The 14,889-nt window shown below is 52.0% G+C and overlaps 1 protein-coding gene across 4 annotated transcripts in view; it reads right to left on the bottom strand.

The window, feature by feature from the left end:
• LRRC20 (leucine rich repeat containing 20) overlaps positions 1-14,889 on the bottom strand; it is an 89,705-nt gene that overhangs the window by 26,991 nt on the left and 47,825 nt on the right. For all 4 annotated transcript variants that reach the window (XM_017873146.1, XM_017873150.1, XM_017873147.1 and 1 more), the window contains one exon: positions 1,900-2,067. In XM_017873146.1, coding sequence (XP_017728635.1) covers positions 1,900-2,067 — 168 coding nt within the window. The remainder of the gene's footprint in view (positions 1-1,899; positions 2,068-14,889) is intronic.

The following is a 14,889-nucleotide window of genomic DNA, read 5'->3' as shown; positions in this document are numbered from 1 at the left end:
AAGCTTCATCTGAAAGATGAGAGGGTGCTGAGATTCACAGAGCTGCTGTGAGCCTTCCAAGGCCACAGTTAGGATATGAGGAAGCCAAAGCCGGTGCTGGTGAAACCTACCTGTCCACCCACTGCATACCCAGCTCTGGTCTTGCTCAGTTACTGCCCCATTTGGATGAGCAGCAGAAGGAAGCGGAGGCATCAGGAGGGGCCACAATGAACAGAGACAGGAGAGGAAGGACCCAGGCAAGAAGGGCCTGGCCAGGAATGCAGGGGGCGAGGGGCTCAAAAGCAAGCCCCTGGGTGAGCAGGACAGCACAGGAGGGAGAGCTGCACAGGCCAAGGCACTTCTGGGCAGTCTCCTTCTGCTTAGAGACTACTCAGAGGCCCCAGTGACCCAGGAGCCAATCCAGGGGCAAGACACTTGAGGACTCTGGTCTTGGGAGCATAAGACTGAACCAGAGCCCACCCCAGGGGCTTCCCAGAGGCCAGGCAAGAGAAGTCCATCCTGGGCAGAGGGCTGTTCTGGAATCACATATTCCTGTCCTGGCACCGCGGCAGTCTCACTGTACTACCCGATGCTCTCTCATGATGTGTTTGGGCCTCGGTTGATTCATCTATCCAAGGAAAGACCCAGAACCTCAAAGGTCAGCTGGTCTCACCTCCCACCCAGCCAGGGTCAGAGTCCTGCCTGTGGCACCTCTGACAGACGGGCACTCGCCATCACATGAGGCAGGCCATTCCCCATCAGATGGGCCGAAACTACTAGGACCCATCTGATGGGGAGTAGCTCTCACCCTGCCTGGGCCAGGAAGGCATAGAGGAAGCCCTAGGCCACAGAGGGAGCCCCGCACAGGGCTGATTCCATGTTTATTTGCACTAGAGGAGGGGTCACCCTCCTACCACTGCCCGGGGCCTGCCACCTGTCACTCCAGCTGAGGTTGCCTGCTGCTGACTTTGGAATGGAAGGCTCTGCCAGCAGAAGCCTGGGCCTCAGCAAGGGGTCAGGAGGTACTGGCTCCTCCCTCAGAGTAATGGCTTCATGTTGCTTTTAATCAAATGGCATAATGGCTATAAAAGGGCTTAAGAAAATGAAAGCATAACTGAAGGGGGTTATGATGAACATCATTGGCATTAGAACAGCATCCATATTAGAGGCCACCTAATGTGGGCCGAGCCACCAAAGGAGGGTGCTGCGGAGGGGAGGGCACACAGAGACCCCGCTCAGTGCCGAGGTTCTCTGGGCAGGTTGGACCACTAGCTGGAGTTGAGGCGTGGCTCTCTGAGGTCCTGATGAGACAGAAGACACAAAATTGCTGCAAGAGGAAGGAGGGACAGCTTCCTGACCTCAGCAGAACCCACCTTCCTGGGGTTTGCCGTTTGCAGAAGGCACCTATCAGACCCCTGGTTCCCTGGTGGTGAGGGCCCTGACGGGCTGGGCTGACAGGGAGCAGTGTGTTCGTTCTGGAAAGCATAGAGAGGCTGTGCTGAACATGGCTGTCTAGTGGGCCCTGCTCACCCCTATGAAGAGGTCTCTGTGAAGCCAGGGGACTCAGGGAGGAAAAAGCACACAGCGGGCCAGAGCTGAAGGGTCTGAGACAGCCTAGGCTGGCAGGTGAGATGTGGAGAGGGAGAGCTTGTGGTCCACAGTGGCCTGGCTAGTTCACAGCTGCACTGTGGTGAAAGCCAAGGCCATCTACCTGCCAGGGAATGCCAGTGTCCCACCCAGCACCCGGCAGGTGACAGGGCCTCAAAATGTGTACCTTCCCAGGCCCCATGTCCTTTGCTTAGGCATCTCAGACAGAAGGCCCAAGCTTCTCCTCCCGCCTGTGAAGGTCAACTCCAGAGCCTTGTGCCCGGTGAGCGCCTCATGCAGCAGCCCAGGGCCAGGTGGGCCAGGCCCACTCACCTACGATCTCGTTCTCCTCCAGGTTGATGGTCTCCAGCGCCGGCAGGGCGGTGAGCTGCTCAGGGAAGTCCTGGAACTGGTTCCGGGACAGGTCAATGGCCTTGAGGTGCTGCAGGGCACTGACCTCGCTGGGGAGGCGGTGTAGGAAGTTCCCCTCCAGGCGGAGCTCTGCCATGTGCAGGGAAGGAGAGACAACAGGATGAGGAGGGGGACACCCCGAGACCACAGTGACTGCCCGCTGTGGCTCTCACCCTGCCTGGGCCAGGAAGACATAGAGGAAGCCCTAGGCCACAGAGGGAGCCCCGCACAGGGCTGATTCCATGTTTATTTGCGCTAGACGAGGGATCACCCTCCTACCACTGCCTGGGGCCTGCCACCTGTCACTCCAGCTGAGGTCGCCTGCTGCTGGCTTTGGAATGGAAGGCTCTCCCAGCAGAAGCCTGGGCCTCAGCGAGGGGTCAAGAGATACTAGCTTCTCCCTCAGACAAAGCTTCAACTCCAGGCCCTGATGGGGCAGGTCAGGATGGGCAGCCTCTCCCCCTCGGGGCTCCCCATACTCCATTTAGGGGACACCACTCTCCATGGCCCTCCCTGCTCAAGGGGCCACCAGGGGCAGCCACATTCTTTCAGTGTCATGTGCCCCTTCTCCCCTGGCCAACCACAGCTGACCCAACATGGGTGAGTTCCTGCTCTGAGAGCAGCTGCTCTGAAAGTTGGCTAGAGACCTGTGCAGGGACCTGCGTCGGAAGGCAGCTGGGTGTGGGGAGTCCCTCTGCTGGGAACCCCACAACGCAACTGCTCTGAGCTCCCCACAGCCCCTCCCAGGTATCTCAGAAGCTGCTGGCCCAGGCTCTCTCACGCTATAGGGCCAGACCCCACACACAGCTCTGCAGGGCCACCAGGATAACCACCAGAGGGAGGGGAGGAGAATCTCTCCTTGCTTGATTTTGTTATCCCCAGTTTTTTGACATGTTCAGAATTTTTTTTTTTTTTTTTTTTTTTGTAGTTGTTGTTGTTGTTGAGACGGAGTCTGGCTCTGTCGCCCAGGCTGGAGTGCAGTGCCAAGAGATGGTGTGGGCTGAAGCTGAGATGCCGCAATCTAGTGAGAGAAGCCAGGTGCCCACAGGGCCCTGTGCAGGGAGGAGAGCTGGGGGGCAGGAAGCAAGGGCAGCAGGTGGCAGAGGAGCACAGCCCAGGGATGATGGGAGGAGGACCTGGAGTCCCCATGCTTGGGTACACACCTGCCGTGCCCCTACTTTCACTGTTCTTCCTGAGGACGTTATTTAATCCCCGCAGAAAGGACATCGTCTCACCTGTAGAAAGGAGCCCTATCTCTAGGGCTGTGGGAAGATTAATCTGTGAACACGGGTGAAGCAGCATGACAGGGAGAGGCAGAGCTGAGGCCCTGGGGGCTGCCCAGTCCCCGTCCAGGTGTGGCCTTACAGTGAGTCTCTCCCCACCTTGTCTGGCCCGAAGGAAACTGAGGCCCAGAAATGCTGAGTAACCTGAAGAATGTCCCCCAGTTCTTCTCCCAGGGCTGGCTTTGTGGGCATGGGGCCAGTGTATTCACACGAGGTCTCACGATCAGAAGGGCCCCACACTTGGGGTGGAATGCCCTGTATGGCCATCTTGAAAGTCTTAATAATTTTATCCTTGAACCTGTATTTTGTCAGTGGAGCTGGGTCATGGAGTCTGAGCTCGCACATGATCCACCTCCTACTGCCTACCCCGGATGGCAGCCGGCTCTCCTGCCTGGCCTCCCCCTCCCCATCCCTGCTCTGCAATGACACTGCAGCCCTCCACCTCAGCAGGGAGGGTCACAGTCGGGCGTGTGTTCCATGTGCCTCAGGGTGGAACACGCAAGCAGCAGCTCTCCCTCACCCTCACTCAGGGCCCCTGGGGCTTAGCAGGAGTGAGCCTCTTACCCACCCCTGAGCTAGGTACTGAGCAGGTCCTGACGCACAGGTTTAAAGAGCCTTGGAGTTGCCTGCCTGCCATGGCTGAGGGTGGTGGACACTTAGGAAGGGAAAACCCGGCTCAGCTTCTTCAGATCACCCCAGGCCAGGGTGGAAGGCAGTCAGTCCAGCATCTGGTAAGAGCAGAAACCTAGCAGCTGTCAGGCCTGAGGGTGGCTGCGTGGGTGCCCTGCATTGTGGACGGGGCCCCTGGGCCCTCTGAGTCTGTCCTTCCTCCCTTCCGCCTTCTAACCTTCCTGAGTCTGGTTTGAGTTTGTCCTTCTGGCCTACTCCAGGCACCTCTGGAGAAAACAAGCCACAAAATATGAATTATATAATTTCATGATTCTACACATGATTTTTTTTTTTTTTTTTGTTGAGACGGAGTCTTGCTCTGTCGCCCAGGCTGGAGTGCAGTGGCCGGATCTCAGCTCACTGCAAGCTCCGCCTCCCGCGTTTATGCCATTCTCCTGCCTCAGCCTCCCGAGTAGCTGGGACTACAGGCGCCCGCCACCTCGCCCGGCTAGTTTTTTGTATTTTTTTAGTAGAGACAGGGTTTCACGGTGTTAGCCAGGATGGTCTCGATCTCCTGACCTCGTGATCCGCCCGTCTCGGCCTCCCAAAGTGCTGGGATTACAGGCTTGAGCCACCGCGCCCGGCCAGATTCTACACATGATTTTAATGCTCTCATAATTGCACTTAAAACTGGCATTCCACAACATAAAGACAAATGGTAAAATTCATGCTAAATTTTGATCTTTCCTTACTTAGAACGACATGAAATAGTAAATGAAAGGCACCATGACACGCTGAGAGAGACTGCAAAAGAAAGGGAAAAGCTTCCTATGTAACTTTTAGAAAAATGACCCCTGATTTCTGGAGTCATTTCTCTCTGTGCCCCACCAGTTTTGCAGCTGGCCCTGCCCCGCTCAGTGCTCCATGCCTGCTCTTCCACAGCCCCACAACGCAGCTGCTCTGAGCTCCCCACAGCCCCTCCCAGGTATCTCAGAAGCTGCTGGCCCAGGCTCTCTCACGCTATAGGGCCAGACACCACACACAGCTCTGCAGGGCCACCAGGATAACCACCAGAGGGAGGGGAGGAGAATCTCTCCTCTGCTTGATTTTGTTATCCCCAGTTTTTTGACATGTTCAGAATTTTTTTTTTTTTTTTTTTTTTTTTTGTTGAGACGGAGTCTGCTTGTCGCCAGGCCTGGAGTGCGGTGGCCGATCTCGCTCACTCAAGCTCCGCCTCCCGGGTTTACGCCATTCTCTGCAGCTCCGAGTAGCTGGGACTACAGCCCCGCCACTGCCTGGCTAGTTTTTTTGTATTTTTAGTAGAGATGGGGTTTCAACCGTGTTAGCAGGAATGGTTCGATCTCCTGACCTCCGTGATCCGCCCGTCTCGGCCTCCCAAAGTGCTGGGATTACAGGCTTGAGCCACCGCGCCCGGCCTCAGATTTTTTTTAAATGGCCTTTTATCAAACCAATTCAGGCATGAGTCTAATTATAACCCCACAGTGGCTGAGAAAAATAAGAAGCATCTACCCCTGGAGACATTTCCAAGAGCTGCTGGGAGCTGGCCCCTGTGTGCAGTGTTGGGGGTCACGGTTGATGCAGCCGTGGAAGCTGATGTGGGGGCTGTGATGGTTAATTTTCTGTGTCAACTTGACTAGGCTAAGGGATGCCCAGATAGCTGACATGATTTCTGGATGTGTCTGTGAGGTTTTTCTGGAGGAGATCAGCATTTAAATGGGTGGATTGAGTAAAGATCTCAGGCAGGCGTGGTGGCTCATGACTGTAATCCCAGCAGTTTGGGAGGCTGAGGCAGACGGATCGTTTGAAGTCAGGAGTTCGAGACCAGCCTGGCCAACATGGTGAAACTCTGTCTCTACTAAAACTACAAAAATTAGCCAGGCAGGGTGGCATGTGCCTGTAATCCCAGCTTCTTGAGAGGCTGAGGCATGAGAATCCAAGGCATAAGAATCCCAGGAGGCAGAGGTTGCAGTAGCTGAGATCGCACCACTGCACTCCAGCCTGGGCTACAAAACGAAACTCTGTCTTAAAAAAAAAAAAAAAAAAAAAGTCATAATGATAGCTGACACCTATTACTACACTAATAGAGCACTACTACATTTGAGGCACTTGCTCTAGGGATTTACATGTAATCATCATTGTGATTTTTCTATAACCCATTACCATCAATTTACAAAGAGGTGAAATAACTTGCCCAAGATCACAGAAACCCGAACTTCTCCACAAGGTATGTGACTTTCCTCTCCCAACCCCCAAATCAGGATTTGAACCCCAGTCAGCCGCGTCCAGAGCCTGACTCCTCATCTCATCAATCACTGTCCTGTCTCATGGGCTCTGCATCTGTCCCTTCCCCCAAGAGAAGCAGGCCACCGTGGCACCTCACTTCATCCAGTTTTGCACCCCTAATCCCTTCAATACCTGTTCTCAGAATACATAACCAGCAAATCCTTGCTTATTCAGTGGCCAGAGAATGACAAGAGGGGAACCAGGAAGGACCTGGTTATGTTCTAACTCATCAGTTGTCCTTGGGCCCATCCTCTTTCCAGGTGACCTCATGAGAAGGTCTTTCCTGCCCATTTATCACAGGCTGTGATGACGAGCTGAGAGGGATGTAAAAGGCAGGATGAACCACACAAGTCACATACTTACTAAGCACCTACTATATGCTTAGCCTTGTAACTGAATGTAAAAAGGGTAATCTTTGTTTTTTGGAGGTTTTTCTTGAGATGGAGTTTTGTTCTTTTGCCCAGGCTGAAGTGAAGTGGTACAGTCTTGGCTCACTGCAACCTCTGCTCCCTGGATTCAAGCAATTCTCCTGCCTCAGCCTCCCAAGTAGCTGGGATTATAGGCACCTGCCACCACACCCGGCTAATATTTGTATTTTTAGTAGAGACAGGGTTTTGCCATGTTGGCCAGGCTGGTCTCGAACTCCTGACCACAGGTGATACACCCGCCTCGACCTTCCAAAGTGCTAGGATTACAGGCATGAGCCACCGTGCCCGGCCAGAAAAGGGTAATCTTTGAAAATTAAATACACTCAACAAGGCCAGGCACAGTGGCTCACGCCTATAATCACAGCATTTTGGGAGGCCAAGTTGGGTGGATCACTTGGGGCCAGGAGTTCAAGACCAGCCTGCACAACATGGTGAAACTGTCTCTACTAAAAATACAAAAATCAGCCAGGCATGGTGGTACACAGCTGTAATCCTAGCTACTCAGGAGCTGCAGCAGGAGAATTGCTTGAACCCGGGTGGTGGAGGTTGCAGTGAGCCAAGATCGCACCACTGCATTCCAGTCTGGGCAACAGAGTGAGAGCGAGAATCTGTTAGCGATACAAGACACGTGACACTTGGTTCCTGGATTATGCAACCTTTGCAGAAACAAAACTGAAAGCCAACATGAAAGCAGGACTCAAAAGGGAAAATAAGAGAGGGTCAGTGCAGCTGTGACACATGGATTGCAGGAAGCCAATCAGAGCCAATGATGCCAAAACAGCCTCCACTTACTCAACAAATATTACTCAGCACCTACCACAGGGCAGGCTCTGCTAGACAGCGGGAAATCATGGCTAATGAGACGGACTAGATCCCAACCTTAACAAGCTTACAGATGAGTGCAGGGAGAAATAGTAAACAAGAAAAGAAGGTTATTTCAGATTGCTGGAAAGGCATTTGAGGTCAGAGTAAAAAAAAAAACAGTTCTGCAAAAAGCCCATGGAAGAACTATCTTCTTCTTGTTGTTGTTTTATTGCAATGGTTAGAACTTTGAGGATGAGAGTGGACATCCTTGCCTTGTTCCCAGCTTGCGGGAAAGCCTTTCATCATTAAGTCTGATGTTAGCTGTAGGATTTTTGAAGATGCTCTTTACCAAGTTGAGGTAGTTTCCCTGCATTCCTAGTGTACTGAGAGTTGAAGTTTGTCAAAGGCTTGTTCTTTGTTGAATGATATGATTGTGTGATTCTTCTTCTTAAACATTTTTTTTTTTCTTTTGAGATGGAGTCTGGCTCTGTCCCCCAGACTGGAGTGCAGTGGCGTGATCTCGGCTCACTGCAACTTCCGCCTTCCAAGTTCAAGCGATTCTCCTGTCTCAGCCTCCCAAGTAGCTGGATTATAGGTGCATGCCGCCACTACACCCAGCTAATTTTTTGTATTTTAGTAGAGATGGGATTTCCCCATGTTGCCCAGGCTGGGCTTGAACTCCTGAGCTCAGGCAATCCACCGACCTCAGCCTCCCAAAGTGCTAGGATTACAGGCGTGAGCCACCTCACCCAGCCTAGCCTTTTCATATAATAGATTACACTGATTGATTTCTAAAGTTGGACCCAGCCTTGCACACCTGGAATAATTAATAAATCCCACTTACACATGTCATATATTCTTTTTATACACTGCTGAATTTGACTGGTAATATTTTGCTGAGAATCTTTCCATCTATGTTCATGGGAAATACTGGTCTGTATTTTCTTTTACTTTCACATTTTTGGTACTGTCTTTGTCTGCATTTGATATCGGAGTAATCTCAGCTTCCTAGCATGGATTGGGAAGTATGCCCTTCTCTTCTATTTTCTGGAAGAGGCTGTGTAAAATTGATGTGAATTCTCATTTTAAAAGTTTGATAGAATTCCCCAATGCAATCATCTGGGCTTGGAGATTTCTTCTTTGAGATCTTTTTATTTATGAATTCCACTTATTTGATAGTCATAGGTCTATTCAGGTTGTCTATTTCATCTTGGCTGAGTTTTCGTGGTTTGTGGTTTTCAATAACATGGTCCATTTCTTCTAAGTTGCCAGATTTATAAGAATAAAGTTGTTTATAATAAACCTGGTAGGTTCTGAGTGGGAACAAAACCATGGAGCTGCTTCTAGGCCCCCTCCCCAAGGGAGGGCAAAGAGAGCAGATTCCTGGGAATGGATGTCCCACCCCTGTCAGTCACCCTCTTGCCCAAACCCTAGGGCTTTATGAATGTCAGCGTATGTGCCAAATTCCACCCAAATTGTTAGAGTAAATCTCCAGGTAGCCAAATCTGAGCTCCATGGGAAGGAAGCATTCCAGAAAAAGGCCTTGAATTGGACAGAATGGGGCATGCATCCTGATGTTGGGGGCGGGGCTGGCAAAACAGCAAGTTCTCCCCAGCCATACAGCTTCACTTCTCAGAAGCCATGGCCCAGCAGGGTCTCTGAGTTGCTTCTGTTCCCACCGTGGTGTCCACTGCTCTACCCAAGCTGCCTGTATCACGAGCTCTAAAAATCCTTTGTGTAGTAAGGTGGGGTATATATACACAATCAGTTAAAAACAGTCTCTCAGCATTAGCTGAGAAGCAGGTGACCACACTACCTGCTTCCATGGTAAAGAGCCTGACCGGGGACCCGGGGACCCTGAACTGTGGTCTCGCCCTGCATCTTCCTGGAGGCAGGTCAGAAAAGCCACTTCTCCCTTCTGAGCCTCAGGGTCCCCATCCGTGAAGACATGGACTTGGGGATCTCTCCAGTTCTTTTCTCACTGAAATTCCTTGTGGAGAGACAGATTCCTAGGACTGGACCATTGTCCTGACTACTTGACCAGAGACCTCTCTTGTCGACAACTAAGGCCCCCAGTGTCTTCACCATCACCGTATCAGAAGCATCATTCATCAAGAATCTTGCATGCACCAAACCCTACACGGGGCGCCTTATATGCATTATCTCCAACCTTACAAAATCTCTATGGAGTAGATGTTTCCCCATTTCTCAGATAGGGAAACTGAGGCCCACAAAGGCCAACTAGGGCCAGCAAGGCTGCTGATGCCTTAGCTTTCTTTTTCTCTTATATGGCCCCAAACCGGGCACTTAAGGTTTTCTCTATTTTTTCCAGTTCAGAGGAAGAACAAAAGCGTGGCCAAAGCCCCAGCCACGGGATCAGCCAGTGTTTTGGGCTTCCAGCCTAACACAGCCACAGCCACATCTGGCTTCGCTTCTCCCCTCTGGAGTCACAGCACCCAGGCCATCTGCCCAAGGTCTCACTGCCCCCTCTTCTGGACAGAGAGGGCTGAGATCTTCTAGTCCCAGAAGATTGCATTAGGGGTTCCAAAGATTCTTCCTGCACTCAGGTCAGGGTTCAGAGTGGAACAACCAGGGCTCCCAGGATGGGCCGGGGCTCTGGAAAAAGACCCCACTCCATTCCACTCCCAAGGTTCTACCCAGCCTGAGAGCAGTCCCCATCATGACATTTCCTTATTGATTACACCTACTGAACTGTGGTTTCCGGTGTCTGTTAAATGGACCTCTTCTTCCCCAAGTTCCTCTTATTACTTCCTGTACCATCCTTATCTTGGACAATTGCCAAGGCTGACTCAGAGGCCTTAGATTAACCCCAGCTGAGAGAGAAGCTTGCCGATTCCATTAAGGGACAGACAAAGCTGGCCTGCAGTAATTATACAACCCATGCTCAAAGGAATGTGCCAGCTCCAAAAATATCTGCTCACCAGAGCTCAATCAGCACCTCAGCTCTGAACCTGCGTCAATGAGCAATCACAGTCCCTGACTGCACGGACTCCCCCACAGGGCAGAGTCAGATGGTCAGCTAGGCAGTGTCCTTCCAACAGCCCATGCTCAGTGCTGCTCAGACAGCTGCTGCCCACAGGGGTCAGAGGGCATTTCCAGATGCCACACTCACTCCTCAGGGGTGAACAAGGGGAAGGGGAAAAAAAGCACTTTTAACTAGGTCTGGAACAGACTAAAATGAAGTACTAAACATTTGGCCTCCGTGAAAAGACTAAGGCAGGCCAGGTGCGGTGGCTCACGCCTGTAATCCCAACACTTTGGGAGGCTGAGACAGGCAGATCACTTGAGTCTAGGAGTTCAAGACTAGTCTGGGCAACATGGCAAGACCCTGTCTCCACAAATAATACAAAAAATTAGCTGGGTGTGATGGTGTGCCATAGTCCCAGCTAGTCAGGAGGCTAATGTGAGATCACTTGAGCCCAGGAGGCAGAGGCTGTAGTGAGCTGAGATTGCACCACTGCACTCCAGCCTGGGTGACAGAGGGAGACCTGTTCCAAAAAAAAAAAAAAGACTAAGGTAGCTCTTTTTTCTTGCTGTGTGACCTTGGGCAAGGTTACTTGTTACTTATGCTCTGTTTGCTTACAATAGTACCTACCCGTGGTATATTATAAATGCTACTATTATGAAGTATATTTGTATTTATATAGGCATGGAATATCTCTAGTACTGGTAATGGTGGTTGTCTCTGGACATGGACTTAGATGTCTGGGGACAGGAGTAGAAGAGCAGCTTTATTTTTCCTTACTATCCTTTCAGTCTTCAAAATATCACATTGTGTGCATCTACTGCCTAATCAAAAATAAGTAAGTAAATAGGATATGCTTTTCAAATGAAGCCTTAGAGCTCTGGAGGTGTGGCAGAGAGATAAACAGCAACTAGAGAGGTGCTCGGGAGTGGGTAAGAAGGGCAGAGGCAGGTATGAAAACATCTGAATCGCAGAGCTGGGAGCAAAGGAGAGCTGCATGTAGAGCCTGGAAGAGGGAAGTGAAGGGAAACTGCAAAGTCTTCTGCTTTACAGGGTTGCAAGAAGTGTTAGCTTGGGCTCTGGAGGACAGAGGTACCAGAGGCCCAGAGCCACACTGTCCTGGTGTTCCAGGTGTGCCCTCCTCCGCTGACACACTGTACAGAGTTCTGGGCTGGGGGTGTAAGGGGGCTGTTGAGGTCTGCTGGTTTCTAGGGGTGGTTAAGATACAGGATGGAAGAGATGCTCTCCTGCTGGTGCAGCAGTAATACATCTCCAGGCTGCCCCAACTCCCCTTCACAGGGAATTTAACTTATTTTTTCTAGCTCTGTAGGTTAGTTGGTCTCTGCTGCGTGGTTCTTCCGCTATATGTAGCGGAGCCTTAAAATGCCCTCTGACCTCAGTGATCCCGTCTCTGGGATTCTACTAAGGATGCCGAAGCCCATGACACTTGGGTTCCTTAACACTGCTAGGAAGGGCTGACCCACTGCCCAGAAGCAGCCATGCAGGGGTCACAAACAGTTTGGCCTTTGCTTCACTGAGGTCATCCAGGTAGCTCCAGGGGTGGGGCACCCTTGAGGACTGATGGCAAAAACTGAGCAGAAGGCCACACCTTGTCACTGCCTTGATATCAGGTAGGGACTCTTGATCATCTGCAATTGGGGTCTGCCCCTTGCGCGTAACTCAGGGGAGATAGACTTTCCCAGACCCCACTATTCCAGTGCTGGGCTGCACTGAAGGCACCAGAAAATGTGCTTCTGGCCGGGTGCTGTGGCTCAGGCCTATTATCCCAACACTTTGAGAGGACAAGATGGGTGGATCATCTGAGGCCAGGAGTTCGAGACCAGCGTGGCCAGCATGGTTAAACCCTGTCTCTACTAAAAATACAAAAATTAGCCAGGCATGGTGGCAGGTGCCTGTAATCCCAGCTACTTGGGAGGCTGAGGCAGGAGAATCAGTTGAACCCGGGAGGTGGAGGTGGCAGTGAGCAGAGATAGTGCCACTGCACTCCAGCCTGGGCGACAGAGCGAGACTCCCTCTTAAAAAAAAAAAAGAAAAGAAAAGAAAGAAAACGAAAAAGAAAATGTGTTTCTGACAGAGTAGATCTGCCTGAGCCCAGGCTACAACCAAAACCTCAGCATCCCACCAAACTCACAGACCTTCCATGTCTGCCCGGCTCTCCCAGCACATTTCTGGGCCCCCCTTTTCTTTTCTCTTTTGTCCACTAAGTAACATCAGCTATTTAAAAGAGTAAACCCAGAGGGTTGAAGTGAAGTAGGAAGTTGGGGAGGAACAGCGCACTGTGACCCCACCACCCTAACAGCCTTTCTGAGGACGGTTCCCTTGCTCCCCAGGTTTGGAAATGTAATGTGCCCAAAGAACACCCGCCTTCTCCTCCCTCCCCAGAACACCAGAAAATAAGTCCTGTGGGGCCCTGACATACACTGTTCACTGGCACACTCCCTTCCCACCCCCAAATACCACCTAAGACTCCTGACCACGCGTGGACAGCAGCAGCTTTGATGGTATGGCCTGAGGAACAGAGGGGCCGGCCCCATCCTCGCCACCCTGGCCTGTCAGCATGGACTCAGTTGCTTTAAACTAGCTTCTCCATGCCCTCTGCCCACACCCACCCCAGGCACCAGGCATGTAGGGCCTTTGGAGCAGGAAGACCACTCCCCAAGGTGTGCAGAGAGTAGCCGAGGCTGAGGCGTGGCCCCCCTGGCACCAAGGCGGTTGCCAGAGGTAAAGATAAAGCCTGGCGCCTCACTCCCGCCTGTCCTAATTGCTGAGATAATGAGGAAAATTGCCCCATTTTATCTGGCAGGCACCAGGAGCTGCTGCCTGGAGAGCCCTGTGGCGAGGGTAAGGGGCGGCCCAGTGAGCAGCCAAGAGCCCTCTGCAGACAGGCTCCCCCCAGGTGTCATGCACCCCGTGGGCTTGCCCTGGGCACATCTCCAAGGTCACCCCTGGGAGGGCTTGGCTCTGCGGAGGAAACCACACCTCCTCCTGGAGTTTATGGCTGGCTGGCATCTCCCTGCCAGGGACAGTGTAAGGAATACACACTTGGGGAAACAGAAAGAGGCAAGAAGCCTGCTGCTGCTGAAAAATCAGAGAAAATGAGCCGTGAGCCCCAGGGAACAGCTCAACACATTGCTGGATGCTCCCCAACTACTCACAAGCCCTCTGGGGCCCAGTTCCACCAGCCTGTGTTGCCTACAGATGCAGGGTCTTGGGGTCAGCAAGTTTCCATGGAGGTCTCAGGCCGGCTGACTGGAGCAACCCACCTCCCGGTCCTCCCGTACCCACACGCACCTGCTCCCGACCAACCAAAGCCCACCTCCTGCCCTGCAGCAGCCGCAGCAGCCACCTCCTGTTGCCCTGGCCCAAGCCCAAGCTCTTGAGGTGAGGGAACTCATTGTTTTGGAGGACAGAAAGAGCTTGCAACCTCCCTTATGACTCAGCTTTGAGGCCCTGCCTGTTCCGTGCCTTCCTGGCTTGGCCTCACACTGCTTCTCCCTGCTAGGATGCTTCTCTCGGCCTTTTCCATAGGGCCTATCCTCTCCCAACCTCCCAGAACTCTTTCCAAATGTTCCCGCCCAGGCAGATGACTCCTTCCGGCCAGTACCTAACAACACACCATCCCTCTGCTCTGTAACACTCAGTCTTGTACCATTTTTCTAGTTATTTCCCAAACACACCTTTCACTGTACCAAAAGATGCTATAGAAACTCCTTCTTATTTACCTGGTAAAGCCCTTCTCATCTGTCAAATCCACGCTTTAAGCCATTTCCTCTGGAGGTTTTCTGATTCCCTGCTCACTGAAGGCAGAACTGACTTCCACCGCCTGGACACCCACAGACCGTGGGCAAACGTCTGCTGCACCGCCCCTCACATTATGTATGACATGGTGTCTGCTCATAAACCTGCTTACCCTGCAAGATAGGGAGCTCCTCCGGGGCCACATCCAGCTCTGTTTTCTTATCCTTCCCAAATGACACAGGTGCTATCAGGACTAAATGACATGATGCAGGGAGAATGCTCAGCATGGAGCCGGGAGAACTGAGCACCCTGTGAATTTGGGCTCTGCTGTTATCACTCACCCATGCATCCCCACAGCCACACCAAACCCAATGCCTGTGGGAATCCGCTGGATTGAGCTGACGGGCAGGAGTGTGAGAGACTGAATATACAAACAGACAATGACCAGGCCAAATATAAAAACAGAACTCCACTCACAACCCACAGTAGCCTGCCCAGGAAACCAACCCACGATCCACAGTAACCAGCCAGGATGCCAGCCTGCCATACGTCAGATTTGTGAGAAGTCAGACTGCTATCTCTAGCAATCATCCAGGAGGCCAAACAATAATCCCTGTAACAACTGGTCCCAAGTGGCCGGGACTCAATTAATAACTAACAGCTTCCCAATTTTTGTCCCCACTTCCAATTAACCAACAAGAGAAAGCCAATATGCTCCCCTCGTCAATCGCAGAGGATG

This window comes from Rhinopithecus bieti, unplaced genomic scaffold, assembly GCF_001698545.2.
Source record: "Rhinopithecus bieti isolate Rb0 unplaced genomic scaffold, ASM169854v2 scaffold_6907, whole genome shotgun sequence".
Classification (NCBI taxonomy): Eukaryota; Metazoa; Chordata; class Mammalia; order Primates; family Cercopithecidae; genus Rhinopithecus; species Rhinopithecus bieti.
The sequence above is the reverse complement of the archived record's forward strand: the minus strand, read 5'-3'. Positions and strand labels throughout refer to the sequence as shown.